The 18,539-nt window shown below is 44.7% G+C and overlaps 1 protein-coding gene across 1 annotated transcript in view; it reads right to left on the minus strand.

The window, feature by feature from the left end:
* Nucleotides 1–4,258: 4,258 nt before the first annotated feature.
* Nucleotides 4,259–18,539, minus strand: part of LOC131694170 (low-density lipoprotein receptor-related protein 6) — a 129,650-nt gene continuing 115,369 nt past the window's right edge. The window contains exons 3-6 of the mRNA XM_058982648.1: nt 12,563–15,510; nt 12,338–12,498; nt 11,997–12,272; nt 4,259–6,993 (exon numbers count right to left, since the gene is read on the minus strand). Coding sequence (XP_058838631.1) covers nt 5,490–6,993; nt 11,997–12,272; nt 12,338–12,498; nt 12,563–15,510 — 4,889 coding nt within the window. The 3' untranslated portion in view covers nt 4,259–5,489. The remainder of the gene's footprint in view (nt 6,994–11,996; nt 12,273–12,337; nt 12,499–12,562; nt 15,511–18,539) is intronic.

Genomic DNA, 18,539 nt, shown 5'->3' on the forward strand with positions numbered 1-18,539 from the left:
ATATTTACCCAATAAATGGGTTTTCCCAGTTTTGTCGGAGATGGGTGCTATAATACGCATTAATGGGTATTTTTATTTAACCGTGGTTGAATTCTAACGATTTCACCACCGCCAGGTTGACGATAAGAAATGAACTTTGTTTACTTTCGAAAAGTTTTGATTCGAGCCAACAACATTCAGCCCAAAGTCAATTAGGTACTTTACTGACACAGTTAACCTCACTTTTCTTGACAGTTTGTTTGTACTGTTCACATGGACTTAGAAAAATTTGAGGACGACTAGATTCGCTGGAAGCAGAGTTACAAATAATCGAAGCCCTTTTTTGACGGCTGAAAATGAACCTGATGCGACTCGCACTGAACAGAAAAAATATTCATTCAAATATCCATGTCATTCATTCAGTTGAATATCGTACAATATATTCATTTCCCTAATTATCAAGGAAAATGTTTTCAAATGCCAGTAAAGCATATGAAACAACAATCATCATCGCTTACATTGTGCCAGGGCCTACTTTGATGCGCTTGATGCATCGCTGCACGGTCACTTCGTGTAATAATTGGAGACGAATGAAAATCTGCATGGATGAATGGGCGGTTTGTTCGTTTGACGTTTTCAGCTGCGTTACTGAGTATTGAAAATGAATGTGGCTGAATATGATCAATTTTCATTCAATGAATTTGAACATTTTTAACTCTGGCTGGAAGCAAATCGTACAGAATTTTTCTAAGTCCATGTAAACAGTACAAGCGAACTGTCATAAATGAACACTTATTTCATTTGTGACGTCACCGTAAAGTATTCAATAATATGGGCCCCAGCAAAATGTAAACACAAATGAACACTCCGGATGAAACTGTCGTCAATTGACATTTCCACGACTTTTGATATGGGCCCCGAAAGTCGAGTCTATAAAAATGCTTATAAATAATTTGAAATGCGATGTTTTTGTATTATGCGAAACACGGCTTACTACAGAAATCGATCTGAACTTCCACTATTTAATATTCGCTTGGATCGAGAACTCTTACGGGGATCAAAAAATACTATTCTTTCAATCGACCTCCCCTCGATACCAGCCATTGAAGTTGTCGCTGGCAAACCAGAATTAAAGGCAAAGACCTTTGCATTGCTTCCACCTATATCTCCCCTAGAACCGCAGTTAGTCACCGACGGCTTGGTGATATTGCGGAACTTTTCCCCGCATCGAGGCTAGTTTAAGGCGATTTTGAACACGGTGCATTGGAAAGGTAGTCTCTGATCCCCATGGGAGTGACCATCTGCCAATCATTATTAATATTACTAACAGTTCAGGCACAGAGAACAGACGTCCATCTTCAGCATTCAACTTGTGTAAAATCTCTAAGGGTTTCGAAGGTAGTTGGATATCCAAACCAGGTGCGCTACTGTCGTCATTTTTTTTTGTGGCTGAGTTCGACTGAATTGACAGTTGTTATTCCTCTACTCAGTCAAACTAGTCCGGAACCGGTTCGGACTTCCAGTATGAATTCCAGCTCAAATGCGTCAACCGATAGAGTCGGAATCGGTTGTTTTCTTTGAGCAAGATTCCATACTGAATCCATTCAGGATTTCGAGTCGGTCCCGGAATGGATTTGACGGATAGTTGGGATAGGTTGGTGTGGCGGCGCTAGTGTTTATCGTATATTAATTCAAATGTTTAAACACGTTTTTAAATATTTTTGTTCGATCATGTATGTCTGTTCTCTGTGGTTCAGGGCTACCGAATACAATCAATGTTTCCTATAACCTCACACGAAATATTGATTGCAAGAGCTGTGCGCTCGCGCCTTTGGAAAAATCGAGTCTACACAAGAGTTTCCTCCGGAGGAAGAATACGGGTTCCTGGCTGACTTGATTCTCGATACCGCGATTCAAGCTCAGACTAAACGCGTACCAGACACGAACTCTCGCGGACGTCCTCCTAATCCATGGTGGGACAAAGAGTGCTCAGACGTGTACGCGGAGAAGGCCGCCGCGTATAAGACCTTCCGGGACGACGAGCTACCTGCTAGCTGTCGACAATAACGAAACGGCAGAAACGCGCATGAAGAGTTTGATGAAAGACAAAAAACGTAGCTACTGGCGCCGGTTCGTCGACGGGCTAACGAGCGAAACTTCCATGAGCACTCTTTGGGGCACGGTCCGGCGCTTACGAAACCGAAACAGTACTAACGAGAGCGTGGAATATTCAAACCGTTGGATATTAGATTTTGCCAAGATTTGTCCAAATTCCTCCCCGGCATAGAAGATCTACCGCGCCGCGTCCTCTCACGATAACGCGAACGAAACACAGTTTTCGATGGTGGAGTTCTTACTTGCTCTCTTATCATGTAACAATGAAGCTCCGTGGCAATACAGAATCAACGTTAACTTATTAAAGAATCTGCCAGACTCTGCCAAGAGACGCTTGTTGAATTTATTTAATAAGTTTCTTGAGGGTAACATTGTCCTTGATGACTGGAGGCAAGTGAGTGTCATCGTCATCCAAAAACCAAGAAAACCAGCCTCCGACCACAATTCGTATCGACCGATTGCAATGCTGTCCTGTATCCGAAAGTTGTTCGAGAAAATAATCTCGTTTCGCCTCGACAATTGGGTTGAATCAAATGGCTTACTGCCAGATACACAATTTGGCTTCCGCAAAGGAACGAATGATTGTCTTGCGTTACTCTCAGCAGAAAATCAAATGGCCTATGCTAGCAAACAGCAGATGGCATTAGTTTTTTTGGATACTAAGGGGGGCTGTTGATTCAAAACATTTTTTTGCTAAACTTGCTAAACCTGTTGTCTGAAAAACACATCCATTTTTTGCATGGCGATCTGTCGACATCACGAATTAGCTACATGGGTCTTCCCCAGGACTCATGTCTTAGCCCTCTTCTCTACAACTTTTACGTGAATGACATAGACAAATATCTTGTCAATTCCTGTCAAAGTCTCTATTACAGGTCCCAAAGCTGTCGATTTGCAAGGACCATTGCAAGATACCTTGGACAATTTGTCTGCTTGGGCCCTCCAGCTAGGAATCGAGTTATCCACGGAGAAAACTGAGCTAGTCGTATTTTCAAGGAAGCGTAAACCAGTGCAACTGTAGCTTTAATTAATGGGTCAAACTGTTGCTCAGGTTTCAACTTTCAAACATCTTGGGGACTGGTTTGACGCTAAAGGTACCTGGGGATGTCAAATTAGGTATCTGAAACAAAAGTACCAACAAAGGATCAACTTTCTCCGTACAATAACCGGAACATAGTAGGGTGCCCACCCAGGATACCTAATGAAGCTGTACCAAATAACGATATTGTCCGTTATGGACCCACAAGTGATCCCAATCATCTTTCGTAATAAATTTCGAGAAGTCGACTGCAACAAGATGTTTTACACCGACAGGTCACACTGTCTTCGGTGTATTCAATCAAAACTTCACCGCCTCATTCAAACTCAATGATCCTGTCTCAGTTTACGTCGCAGAACTTGCTACTATTCAGTCCCTTGGGATTATTGATACCCACCGATCATTATTTTATTGTCTCGGATAGCTTCAGCTCAATCGAGGCTCTCAGTTCAATGAAACCTAGAAAGCACATTCCATATTTTCTGGGAAAATCTGGGAGCGCCTACGTGCTTTGTCTGTAAGATAGTACAATGTTGCCTCGCATTGCTCCATTCCAAGTAATGAAGAAGCGGACTCTTTAGCTAAGGCAGGCGCTTTAGAAGGTGACATATATGAAACACCAATTTTCTTTAGCGAATTTTTTAGTCTTAATCATCAGAGAACCCTCAAAAGTTGGAAAACTTCATGGAGCATTGGGGAACTATGAAGGTGGCTACATTCGATAATCCCTAAGGTATCGACGAAACCTTGGTTCAAGGGGATGGATGTGGGTCGGGATTTCATTCGTGTGATGTCTCGGCTCATGTCTAATCACTACACGCTGGACGCTGATCTCCGACGTATTAGGCTCGCGGATAGCGGCATCTGCACCTGTGGCAACGGTTATCACGATATTGAACATATTGTCTGGGCATGCGAGGAGTACAGTTCTGCCAGATCTCAACTATTGGATTCCCTTCGGGCCTGAGGAAGATTACTCAATATCCCAGTTCGAGATGTGCTGGCAAGCCGCAATCTTCTCTATATGTCACTCGTATACAGCTTCCTAAAAGCTGTATACATATCGTAGGATCTTTATGCAAAACAATGAAAACTTTCGAATAAATTAAATAATTCCGAACAGTATCAATTTAATTTGTATATTTTTGTACAACAATTTGCAAAACTATTATTCTCTCTTATATAGTCTTGAAACATGTTTCAACTAAATGTATTTTAAGCTCGTCTGAAGAGGCATCCGCGTTGCGTTGCGTTGTTTGGTCACCGCTGGCAAACACGAACAGTTTAACGCTATACTAGTCCTAAGTCTAGTGAAAACTTTATATCCTGCCAAAATTTACACTGCTTAAGTCAGTCTTATGAGCACATCTCTCGTGTACTATCTATTCGCTGTAGCTGAATTGTCGCTCGAATATGACAACTAAAGTATACAGATATAATACAACACACAATTATTGCGAGGGTCAGTGTCAATCAAAGCTAATACGACTATATACTAAAGCTATGAAAACCATATCGAAACTAAGAGAAGATTGATGACTCTTACTAGCGGTATGTCGGGGATATGCGAGAAATGTGCTCTTTATTGCTCTAACTGGTGTTACCGAATAGCTGGAAGAAGTCAAGTAGCTACCTTGAAATCTTTTTTTCATGTTTGCTTTCTAATAACTACCCACAATAATGAACATTAACTAATTCGCTTTCTATGCTACAACTAGTTTAATTTCAAGCAACTTTTCAATTAGGTTTCTTTCCTATAAAATATTTGATCATTGTTTTGAACTGTCGAAAAACTCTAGCTTTTCTTTTATTTGTAATTGTATAAGGCACATTGTTCTTACAATATAATGTTTCTAGCTTTAAACAGAGTTGTTACTATAGTTTTTGACACGTTGGAAGACGGAAAATATTTTATTGTACGGATGTTTTATTTCCTTGAAGTCGCTGCCCGATCAAAATGAAATCAATTAAATCCTTGATCATGACCGGTCTTTTCCCGCAAAAACAATTCTCATATAATCACTCCGAACGAAAAAATAAATTCTACAAAGACAACTGCCGAAGTATTTCGGCACAAAAATAGCATCCGATTCTTTTCCAAGGACGTTATACAATCCTTGCCCAATGTGCAACAATGTCCGTTTTAGAACATATCCTGCAACATTCTTATGCCTACAAGTCTAATATTGCTAGTAAAACTTTAAAACCGTCACAAACAAATAAATATTTACACACGTTAAGTCATTCAAATTCCTACACGTAACCTATTTAAATGCTTAATTGGCTATGAAAGCTGCGAACGCATAACCTCAAGCGGCGTTCCCTAAACTAACCAAATCTAGAACAACTAACCCAGCTATGAGTATCCTCTTGAGGGCGACGGTACCGGCGAGGGCGGCGGAGGTAGTGGCGAAAAGTACGTCGAACTTCGTGAGCTCGGCGAAGGCGGGCAGCTTTCGGGTAGCATTCCACCGACGTCGCTGTGGTAGTGCGATCGTGGAGTCGGAGGTGGCGGATACGGTTCCGAATCGTACCGATCACTGTTGTGGTTTTTGTATTTGACACCACCGCGACCGCTACTACTGCTGGTGCCGCCACCGCCTAGACTTCCACCGGCCATACCGATCCGATCGCGACTGCGGCCACTCTTGCACGTGTAATTGGAGTCGCTTTCGTCGCACACATCCGTCGAACAGGGCGTCGGTGGAGGCGGCTGGTTGATGATTTTGTAGTGCTTGTACGGGTTGTAACTGGAAGAGTACCTCGCCGAACCAGCCGTCGTCGCTGGCGATGGTGGAGGGTTCAACGGGTAGCCAATGAGGCTGCTTCCGTTGGTGGTGGAACTGGAAGCCCCTGTTATGTGGTTTCGATCGTAACTGTTGGTACTGTTGCGACTGTTCAAGGTGGACATGCGTACCGCGTCAGCCACCGAACTAAGTTTAGATACTCGGATGTTTTTGTTAATTCCTCCGGGCGACAACGGGGCAGCTGCTTGATCCTCCTTGGGTTCGGAGGAACCTGCACCAAACCTAGATCTACAGGTTTGTAACAAATAAACTACTATGAACACGATGGCCACCGCGATCACCACCACGATCAACATCGTAATCTTGCTTCCACTGGGGGCCATCCGCCTATTGTTGTACTCCGTACAAAGTTCCGGTGCCTCGTCCTCTCCGTTAGCGCAGTGCTCATCACCATCGCATACGTTATGGTAGGAAATACAAACCTTACTTGTCGGGCATTGGAAATCCTCTGGATTTTTACAGCAAACAGCCTCATCATATCCATCCAAGCACTGCGTCGTCCCATCACAAACGAAGTGTTTCTCGATGCACTCACCCGACTGGCACTTGAACTGATCCGCCCGACAAGCCGGACAATCCAGCTCATCTGACCGATCCGGACAATCCTTCTGACCGTCGCAACGCCACGATACCGGAATACAATCCTTATTATTGTCCCCATCCAGTCCATTACTGGGGAAGGTCACGGCACAGGTGAAATGATCCGGTCCACAAACTGGAAGCGCCCCGCAACTGCGTCGATCTTTCATTAGCATCAAACCCTGCGGACAGGCACAGATATCGTCCGTCCTGGCATCGTCCGGTGAACCGATGCAGATGTGACTGCACTTAGCCCGCGCCGAATGACAGGTATGGTTGCGCAGAGCCCGGCCCTCCGGGGTCCAGACGGCTACAATGTCGGTGATGTGAGGGATTTTCTGAATCTCCGTACGGCGGCTTTCCCCTTGAACCGATACACGTTCCATGCCCGGTCGTTCATCGAGCCAATAGATGTACCCGTTTAGGGCGGCGATCGATGATACCAGGCTGATGTGTTCCGATACCAGAGTTTTGCTGTCAAAGAAGAAAGGGTAGATTGTTAGGAAAGTTGTGTTGATATAGTGCTACAGCAAAGCCGAAATTTCAACATGAAATTCTATCTAGTTCCAGGCTGATGGTCTTTTTTATATCATGGATTCTCAGAGTTCAATATTTCTGAACCTCTTAGGCTCAAAACTCACAAAATGACGGAGAACCTAAACCCGACAACTGGGACAAAATCATCCAGCTTCAAAAGTCAAGCAATAGCAAACGCCAGAGGATGAGAAGGAAAAGGAAAACAAGTTTCTTAAACAAGGCGTTGCCCAAAAAAGTCAAGCCACCCTGGGAGAACTGTCATCCCTTCGTCGCGCGTTCGACGAACTCAGTAAAGCGAGCGAAACCATAAACGGAAAGTTTTCAATCACAAGATGCAACAACAACAGCCCCTTCAATAACTCCAAAGGAAAACCAAAAAGCACTTAAGTACCGGCCCTGACTGAGGACATTCTGGGAAACGCCAACGCTCCCTCATCAACTGCCAGTGCCTGTCTACCCCCACTCGAAGCAAGTAATACCCTTTTTAGTCAAATTACCAGCGCATTCGGGGAACAACCCGTCAACAACTATCTTGCTACAAACATTACAATATACTCACACAGAGAACTAAACCCAATCGCAGGCTGCCCGCAGCATCCAACTAGATTCCGATACCCCAACAAAGTCTTACAAACCTATAAAACTGGGCTGCTATCCTTCATCACATGACAGATCAATGGTCATCCATCAACCATAAACCAACCAAACGAGCGAACACCGTGTCTCATGACAACACCAACGAATCCTCGATGAACCCAACACTGTCCACAAATACGAACACCGCATGCGAACATTCTGTTCAAATGTAGAAACTTCTCCACAAGCTTCGGTGAGAACCGCAGTTGGAAGTCGGGCAATTCCCATCTCCGAGAAACGAGATCCTAGCCGCATCACCCGTAGGCTAACAACTAACGACCGTGATTCTACATTATTGCTACGCCGAATCATTCTTGCACGGCATGATTTCAGAGGTATTTTGGAGGACCTACAGCTGATGATCGCAATCCCAGCCAATCTGCCTGACACTGTCAAAATACACACCTATGAAACAGTACCAACCCTGGTCAATGGTTAGAAGACCTCTACTCGTGGGATGCCAAAAGTGGGGATAACACATTTTCGACTATTGTGTTCGGTATTTGGACTGACGTTACATCGGATCGTGTCCACTTTGTGGGGATCCAAGAGAGGCGATCAGCGTTGTAAATGAATAGTCGAAGTTATCGAGGATTACAACGCTATCATATTGAACAATGGAAATCCCACCTACAATCAAGGCTAGTACATATCGACCGCTCCGCTGATTTCGTTGGAGCTTGTAGTTGGATCCCGGGAATAGCGATTCATCTGTCGCACGACGGCTCAGTAGCAACTACTACTCATCGTCGCCGCTGGATATAGGACACGCTAGCGAGCCAGATATGACATGCACCCCCCCGAACCAGTTAATGAAAGTTTTCGCCCGAGCAGCTGAAAATAGGATAACTTGAAGAATTATCGGCGATCTCCGCCGCAAGGCCCTAAAATCTCTGTAAAGCACATCCAGAACTCACCCACTAAGAGCGACAAGCTTCCGTAATGCTTGAAACAAGGCCAGTAAGGTTATCAAAAAGTAAAAGAAAAGAACTGGAACACCTTTCTCTAAGGGTATTTAACCTGAAGTGAACTCCGGGTATTGGAACTGTGAAGGAGTCTCTCAGTGACAAGAAAGGGCAAGCGGGCTTCTCACCTGCGGGAAATTGTTGCCATACTCCTAAAACACTGTTGCACTATATCCGCCGACCTTCCAGGCACGTCTCTGGAAACGAGGTAGAACCCAAGTACCTTTTTCACCGGGCAGTGGGCAGAGTTTACATAGTGCATTCTCAGGTCAAGAATTGACAGCAGCCTTAGCCGCTGTGCAAGGACACGGAATTCGCTGAGGTCGGGTGCTGCGACATGCCCAACCAGGTGGGGAGGGATTTTAACTGGAATGCCTGGAACCGTATCTTGAACGACCAACCTATTTTATCATCTTAGAACATAGTCTTGATAAGCACTTTCATGCTCTAACATTGGAGAGGATATCAGGCAATGACTGTTCTTTACTTTACTGTAAAAGACCATCCAAAACATATTTCGGGAGTACACCAGCACGGAATTTTAAGACCTTCGGCCGCGCCAGGAGAGTTATAAGAAAGACGCTCATAAAGGTGAGAGAGCATTCCAAGCTGAAGTAGTAGCTGGGGGTAGTAAAAACCAGGCGCACTCAATATGGTGAGATGCTGTTTGAGCTACAAAAGGATCCATTGATCAATAGCTCGACCTATGGGGAACTCGTGGCAGAAGCGCTAGGAGAACAAGCGAACTTGAGAGCATTAGTTCAAGAAGCGGTGGTCGAGTGCGGTGAGGGAGGCATCTTATACCCAGAGTTATAAAAGGAGAAGGCAGACCAATGATTATGGAATAATCCATCTTAATCATTGAGACATAGCACATCAACTGTTGTGGAAGTCGACAACAGCATATTCGTATGGAGTTGTTATGTTCCCCCACGGTGGACACAAGAGCAGTACAGTCGGATGCTGGACGCACCAACCGACTCGTTGGTCAGACGAACGTCGGTTGTTATAGGTAGAGATTTTAACGCTTGGGCCGTGGAGTAGGGTAGCAAACTGACCAACGCAAAAGGTTACAGTCTGTTGGAAACCCTGGCGAAGCTGGATGTAATGCTGTGCAACGAAGGTTCCGCTAGCACAGTCCGTAAAGACGGCTGGGAATCCATCATCGACCCGACATTTTACAGTGCGTCGCTGATGGATAACATGAAATGGTGAGTCAGTAAGCAGTTCACACATAGTGACTACCAGGCGATCCATTACAGTATTCGTCGGCGGAATTGCATTGTAATGTTGAGCGGAAGTGGAAAATAAAGGACCTCGACAAGGACCCTTCTGTGGAAGTACTTCGTGCTGACAGCCTCGCTCCAACTCCGAGTGCCGAGCTGGCGGGAACATTAACGAGGGCATGTGACGTAACAATGCCGAAGAAAATGGGGCCGAGGAACTGCCGGTGTATTGGTGGAACAAAATGCTTAGCATCCTCCGTGCAGGGAGTTGTGCAGAGAAGTAGACTCTAACCCCTGGGGCAACGCTTATCGTGTCGTAATGACACAGATCAAGGGTCCAACGACACCGAAATGTGCACTGACAAACTGAAAATTATCGTGGAGGATCTTTTCACGAAGCACGACCTAACCGCCTACGCTGTACGTTGATGCAGCCTATCGCAGAGGCAGTTCGGGTTGTGGAAAGGGATATCGACGGTGGACGACATGCGCATATTCATCGCAAGCACGGAGAAAGCATTGATGCAAAAGAGAAGGGGTAATCGCTACTGCGCCGCGGAGACGATCGACGTGAAGAACGCGTTCAACAGCGCCAGCTGGATGGCTATCGAATGCGGGTCCCGCACTATTTGTGCAAGGTTCTGAAAAGTTACTTTCAGAACCGAGTACGGGTCTATGAGACGGACATGAGGCAAAGGTCGATTAAGGTCACCGCAGGAGTACCCCAGGGATCCACACCCGACCCAACGCTCTGGAATATATTGCAGGTGACGTTGTCCTGGTAATAACCGGTGAGACAATAGACATCGTGGAAACCTGGATGGCTGACGCCAAGTTGCAGCTGGCACACCACAAGACGAAGGTAGTGCTAGTCAGTAACCGTAAGGAAATCCAGTGAGTTGTGAATAGCGTCGGGGGACACTGAATCCCATAGATGTGTGCGCTGAAACATCTGGTTGTGATGGTCAACGATCGGATAGATTATAACAGCCATGTCGACTATGTATGTGAGAAGGCTGCAAGGCCAACTAACGTATTGGCAAGGATCATGCTGAACATTGGAGGAGCAAGCACGAGAAGTCTGCTGGCGGGTGTCTTATCCACAATACTGAGGTATGGCGTAACGGTCTGGGCTGCTGCGCTGAACTCAAAGCGGAACCGTACGAAATTGACGTACAGAACGATATCTTCACAGGTGCCTAATTGCCGGGATGATGATCATCTGCATCATTCTGGCTGAGGGCATGGAATGCAACCAGCGGAGGAATGCACGAAATGCAAGGGGACTGGTCAGAGAGGACTCGTTGGCTAAGTGGCAGCAAGAGTTGGTAGATTTGGTCCATTGCAGGAGAACAGTTGAGTTATGCACGACGTAACACCGGATTCGAGTCGTCCGGACGTCAGCGAATCGGACGTCATGCTTCACCGGAATCGCCGGACCGACCTCGACACCCTATCTGATAGCTCGTGAGTAGGCTATATCCACCGCAGGGTATTAGAGCGATAGTTCGCATCAAATAGCTAGCAGTGGGTCGTGGTGGGACAAGGCACTGGTCTCGCAAGCTACTCGTCTGTACTGTTTGAACTCCAGACAGGAAGGATTCTTAGTGATCAGTAGGATCGTCTTCAGTTATCTCCAATATTGCCTGACACAAAATATTCTGCACTGGAATATCAAATCTCGGAGGGTCCACTGGCTTCGATATCTTCAATTGAAAGGCGATATCTGTAGCTAAAGTGGGCGCCTTAAAAGATTACATTTATGATTGAACATTGAACAATGGATACCTAGGAAGGTGGGAAGATATCATTATTCCAAATATTGAACCTTAAACCAGTGGAATGCGAGTGATTTAAGATTTCAAGCATATGATATCCCGAATCGTGCCCAGTCACTGCAGTTTTGACCCACATCTTCGGCGTATAGAGATCATGGAGAATGGTTCATTTTTATTAAGACATAGGGCCCAGTTATTTGGTCGTATGTCGAGTATTATGATACCTGGTCCCATTAGGTGCCCAAGTCCCAGATATATTTTTGCTCTTTCTTGGATCGTTGCAAACAGGATTGTACTATCGGTTACCGAAACTAATCATTCAATAGCATACTCACATTTCTCTCCCTTCGATATCTACTGTATCGATCCGCTTTCCATGCGCATAGAACAATCGATTCATCTGCGGATCCAAAGCTAGAGCCGTTATTCCTTCCAGCTTGGAAACAAGCTCCTTCCGTTGCGATCCGTCCAACTTGGCACGCACGATCGATTGCGCTGGTCCAACATCGGTCCAAAACAGCAACCGCTTAGTAGGATGGAGTGCTAAACTACGGGGCTTTTCCGAATTGCCAATGTCAACGTTTCCAATTCGATCGATATCACCATCCAATCTGTTGAATAATTAAAAAAAAGTCAACCATTTTCCTTAACCTTCGCAATTTTTCGTTGAACTTACGTTGTTATGTTGATGGTATTAGTGTGCGAACAGCTCCAGAAAAGTAGTCTACCTATCGGATCGATTACCATGTCGAACGGAGAGGAGGCCGGATCGATAAACACCTTCGCTATAGTTCCGTTATCGAACGCTCGTCGGATGATCGGTCCACGACCATCAATCTGTCGAAGTACATAAACCATTACTATTGTTTATTAACTGAGAGATTACATTGATGTCACTTACCCAGTATACATAACGCGTCAGCACATCATACTCCACAGCTCGGATATTTTTTCCAGTAACCGGAAGTGGAACATCCGGCGAATCAGTGGTGTTTGGCATAAATCGTCCGAAAGAATTTCGCTGACTAAATATAATGTAGTTCTTCGGCGGACTGCACGACACTCGATTGGCATTCAGCATGTAATGAGTAGGACAAGCGCAGGTCATTTTCCGCTGACCAAGCGCTAGACAGAGATGAGTACAACCTCCATTATTCGTTCGGCATTGATTCGAGCCGGACTGCCGGTTCGGATGGAAAGCTAGCAGCGAGTTCGTATATTTGAGGTTATCATGGACGATAGTTCGATTTTCACCGGTAGTCTTGTTCGCCCGTTCGATTTCACCGCTGTTCCAATCGCTCCAGTAGACAAAATCTTTGTACAAGGTGACGGCATGCGGGACGAACGGGTTATCGCTATCGGCTGTTGCGAGTACCTTTCGTTTGTTACCGTCCCAGTCGGCTGATTCGATGGCTGACGGGGAGCTTTGGCTGGCCCAGTAAAGTCGGCGGCTCTCTGGATCTAGCGTCAATCCTGTTGCGAGATTTGCTCCGGAAATTATAGTCTTCAGCTCACTTCCATCCATTACGGCTCTGCGGATGGAGTCCGATGGCCATTCAGCCCAATACATTAGGCCCCGGCGCGGTTCTAAAATCAAATTTCTCGGTTCTTCGATTCCTTTCCATATCAAGATTCTACGACTGCTACCGTCCAATCTGGCAACCTCAATTCTACGGGCGTCCGAATCTGTCCAGTATATATTGTGAGCTAACCAATCGACAGCAATTCCTTCAGGTTGAATCAGTCCAGATTCAACGATTTTTTCCACATTGGATCCGTTTATGTAGGCCCGCGAAATGTGCTTCTGTTTTTGACTCGCCCAATAGATTCTGCGATCGGCTATGTCTACGTCCAAGTAGTGCGCGTCTATCACACTTCGAAATGGAGCATAGTCGGTGTGGTTGTGACTATCGATGGAAATCCTTCCGATACTCCCAGTGTCATGTCTCGAAAATAGTAAGAAAGCTGACGGAATGAAACAAGTTCGGTTATCTCGATCCAGCTCGTAGTCTATCTGACAACGACAAACGTAGTCTTTAGGCCGATTGAGACATAGCTGCGAACAGCCGCCATTTTTGGCCACACATGGATTCGTGCCCTTGTTCTCGTGTAACTTTGCAACCTTAAGCCCCATTAAATCTGGAAATGCCTCAACGATCACCGTTCGATCATTGCCATTCAACTTATTAGCTCGATCGATAGATCTCCTCTGCCAATCGGTCCAGTACAGAAAGTCTCCCAGCAGACTCAATCCGAAAGCATGTGGCAAATTATCCGAAAGGATAATATTCCTTCCAGAACCATCCATGTTTGCAACCTCGATTCGATCCAACTTTGCATCACACCAATAGATCTTCCGAGCCTCCACATCCAGCGCAATTCCATTGGGCCACCCCAAATTTTGCTGCACGATCAGCACCCGCTCCGTTCCATCCAGTGAAGATCGTTCGATTTTTGGATCCTTCTCACTCCAATCGCTCCAAAACATCCAGCCGAGCGTGGGTGCCAAAGCGATCGCTCTCGGTTCCTCCAGATTCTCATAGATCAAAACACGTCGAAAGGATCCATCCAATCGGCAAACCTGTATCCGATCCGTCCCCGTATCTGTCCAGTATAGATTCCGTGCCAACCAATCCACCGCTAAACCATCTGGGCTTTGGATCTCGGTGTTGACCACCTCGACCATACCGGTACCATCCGGACGGACCTTCTTGATCGCATTGGAACCCTCATCGGACCAGTAGATGTAGTTGTCTACCGGATCGTAGTCAATCGCAATCGCGTATCGAACCTTCCCAAGCTGTAGCTGAATGCTGGTGTAGTCTGGGGAATCCAACGATATTCGACTCACTTGGGTTCGCTGAACAACGAATAGCATATCTTGGGGACCGTCGGCGCATTGTGTTTTTGTTAGGAGCTTGACTCCCGTAGGACAGGTACAGCTGTAGCCAGCCATATTCGTGGACAGTAGGCACAGATGTGAACAATTGCCGTTATTTCGTCGACAGGGATTATCTGCCGCTGGTTGAAGACGGGAGTCCCACGCATGAACAGTGATTGGCACTACCGGACTGTCGAGAATTTCTTCGTGCTTTTCACCGGCAATGTTATAATAGTGTAGCGTTCCGTCTTGCCAGTCGGTCCAGAAGAGAAAGTTAGGGGCAAACGTAAGGCTGTACGGGTAGTCTAGGTTGTTAACTAACGTTCTTCGATTAGTACCGTCCAGGTTCATAACGTCCAGGAAGTGAAGATTCCCATCGACCCAATAGATCAGTTCATTATCTAGATCGACCGCAAGCCCATTGGGCCAGAATATCCGATCTTGTACTAGGATCACCCTCGACTGGGGATCCCCGTCCATGCTGGCGCGTTCTATCTTTGGACTTTCGCCCCAATCGGTCCAGATCATGATGCGTCTGGCAGGTACTAGAGCTATGGCACGTGGCTGATCCAGATCACTCCAGATCAGCACCTTCTGGAACTTACCGTTCAGCGTGGCGACCTCGATCCGATTGGTCTCGCCGTCGGTCCAGTAAAGCTTATCGGTATACCAATCTATCGCTAGGCCTTCGGGTTTATCCAACCCGTTGGTTATCACAGTGGTTTTGTTGACGGCTTGCAGTAAACCGCCTGCCCCCCTCAGCTGGGCGCACTGGATCGTTTCCGAGTTGTGCTCGGTGAAGCAAACCAGCCCCCGCTCGTAGTAGAAGTCCATGGCGGACGCCTCGTTCAAATCCTTAACCAGGATCTCCACCGAGCAGGTTGTGTTCTGCTGAATGGTGACATTCGCCAGCCGGATGTCGATGTATGTGGTGTAGAGCAGCTGGTTCGAGAAGCTGCTGGCCGAACCTGGAAAAAAGAAGAGAAAAACAAAACGGTTAGCTGATAAGATCTGTTCTCTCTGCAAGGCTAGGTAATTAGTCGCTACTTTTTTGTTAACTGTTGAATGAAATGGGAGGGTGCATACTGTTTTGTAAAGGGATTTTAGATACTTTAAATAAATAAGCATGTCAGCAAGTTTGCTGATGGGACATGCGATTACGGCGGGAAAACGGGTTTTTTTTAGGAAGGGGTGTAAGTACTCGAAAAGGTTTGTCCTTTTGATGCGCAGCTGGGTGAACATGCAACAATGAGAAGAGGGGAAGGAACTATTTTTCCCGAAGGTATAATGGAAAACTTGTCAACCGTACATGTCGCGTGTACGCGGGTAATTGAAATTTTAAAGCCCTTTTTACGGTCACTAGAGCGAGACTGTCGTCGTTGGGGGGAGAGAAAAAAAGTGTAGGCTAGGTTTTGTTGCAGCATCGGTGCGATATAAAACGCAATTAACTGGTACCTACACTTTTTCTTTGATTTTCAAAAATGATACATGGGCTTTTACCCATTGACGAATTAATAAAAAAAACTATACTGTGGTGTACATATTATGTAAGGTTCTGCACGATATGTATTTGAAATAATATCTAGTTCAAGTAATACAATGAATCAGCTTTTATTGAACAAATTAGTAATATACTACATTACAACAATCGGCCTCACATAATATAAATCGCGGATTGCCCAACCCGAATAGAAATGTACAGTAACGAAACCATGATTTTCACTGACAGTAATTTTACAATAATTTACAGCAAGTTCTATTCTTATGCTACAATACAAAAATAATAAACTTTAACGTTTCTACAGTAAATTTCAATGTAAAATCGACTTTTACAGTGAAAAGGGGGAGTGGTTATGTATCTTAACATTAAAAAAATCGATTTTTCTCCATACATTTTTTTCTCGAAAACAACAAAATTTGATGTCAATTTACTGCATCAGTTTTTTTTCCTGAACAGTAAAATTGATTGTTACATGAAATTTTATTGTAAATCTACTGCGAGAACTCTGCGACGAACAATGTTGAAACACTAATAACTATAATATTTATTGTTTTATGATTGTTGTAATTTTACAATAATTTTACAATAATTTACAGCAAGTTCTATTGTTATGCTACAATACAAAAACAATAAACTTTAACGTTTCTACAGTAAATTTCAATGTAAAATCGACTTTTACAGTGAAAAAGGGGAGTGGTTATGTATCTTAACATTAAAAAAATCGATTTTTCTCCATACATTTTTTTCTCGAAAACAAAATTTGATGTGAATTTACTGCATCAGTTTTTTCCTGAACAGTAAAATTGATTGTTACATAAATTTTATTGTAAATCTACTGCGAGAACTCTGCGACGAACAATGTTGAAACAGTAATAACTATAATATTTATTGTTTTATGATTGTTTGTAGGGTAAATGCTATTATAAAATTCTATTCGGGTACTGTTCGGATCGAACCAAGAAAACTAATCCTCAGAGCAACTGTGTTCAGCAGCTTGAAGCTGTAAATATACTTTTGGGTATTTTATTAGATTTTTAATTATTTAATTTTAACTTACAAAAGTTAGTGTTCTTTCACGTGGCCCCTGGCTGGCAGTAGATTCACTACGGTGATCTCTCAACTAGTGTGTTATAAATTAGATCCCTTTATATTTTAGCTAGGAAATGTATAAATTATTGACCAACCTTCTAGAATGAATGCAAGTATCCAATCCACTGGCGCATTAAGTCGATTTACGGATTGTAGATCAAGTTTAATCAATCAATTGCAACCTGTACTTTTAAATTTTAGGTTAAATTCACAAATTCTTCAACAATTCAGATAAACTTACGTAAATATAATTCGATGTTAAACCTCAAACATTAGTCTGGTATTTCTACCTATTCAACCAATCTGTGATCATAAACTGTGATAATTCTATTAGATTTAGGTTTAAGACAATTTTAACAATCTGATAGCTTCTAAAACGTGGCTTCAACTTCTGCTTTGTTCTCGTCGCTGTGTCTTTACCTGACTATATGAAGTTGCCAGTCTGAAGCTGCCTGCTATCATTCTACCGCTTCTCAATCAATAGTGGCTGCGTTACTAACCATGGGCGCCGTCCCTAACAATTCCCCCGCCCGTAATCCTGTTCCGGTGTCGAGGTTGCTGCCTCCGACGGGAACAGCGTTACTACCAATGTTGCTCTCGTTCATTTCCATTACTGCAAGTTTGGCAGTAGCTCTCTTGAAGAGTCCACGATTAGTACGAATCATTGCTTGGCGAACTCGTCCATCACTGGCTATAATCGGCTCCTCAACTATGCCTCTCACCCAACTCTTGCGACGATCACCATCGATAATGTAGACCAAGTCACCCTGCTGCAAAGGTTTTGCTTCGTCAAACCATTTTGTTCTCTGATTAACCGTTGGGACGTATTCCTTGATCCATCTTTTCCACATTTCATTCGCCAATTGTTGTGAGCGTTTATACGTATCACGAAGAGCTAGTCCGGAATTGACCGGAAACAACGACTCTGCTGGTTCATTTGGCGCAATACCACGAATAAAGTGATTGGGAGATAGTGATTCAACTGGTGAGTCTCTATAGGAGTACGTTAAAGGGCGGCTATTAATCATATCCTCCGTTTCAGCTAGAGTCGTCAGTAAGATTTCGTCTGTCAATCTGCGTCCATCGTCTAGTGCTTCCATGACGCTCTTGACTGACCGCACCATCCGCTCCCAAACTCCTCCCATGTGAGGAGCTGCAGGAGGGTTGTAATGCCACTTAGTTCTAGCGGTCGTAAATTCCTCGGTACAGTCCGTGAATATTGAACTGATCTGCTGGGTTATTTCTTTGCCGGCGGCGCGAAGATTAGTCCCATTATCAGAAAAATACTCCGCTGCTGGTCCTCGCCGACAAATAAAGCGACGAACCGCCATGATACATGACTGTGCTGACGAACTTTGTGCAACTTCCAGATGTATGGCGCGTACTACCAAACAAGTGAAAACCACT

The sequence above is a fragment of the Topomyia yanbarensis genome, chromosome 3, assembly GCF_030247195.1.
Source record: "Topomyia yanbarensis strain Yona2022 chromosome 3, ASM3024719v1, whole genome shotgun sequence".
Lineage (NCBI taxonomy): Eukaryota > Metazoa > Arthropoda > Insecta > Diptera > Culicidae > Topomyia > Topomyia yanbarensis.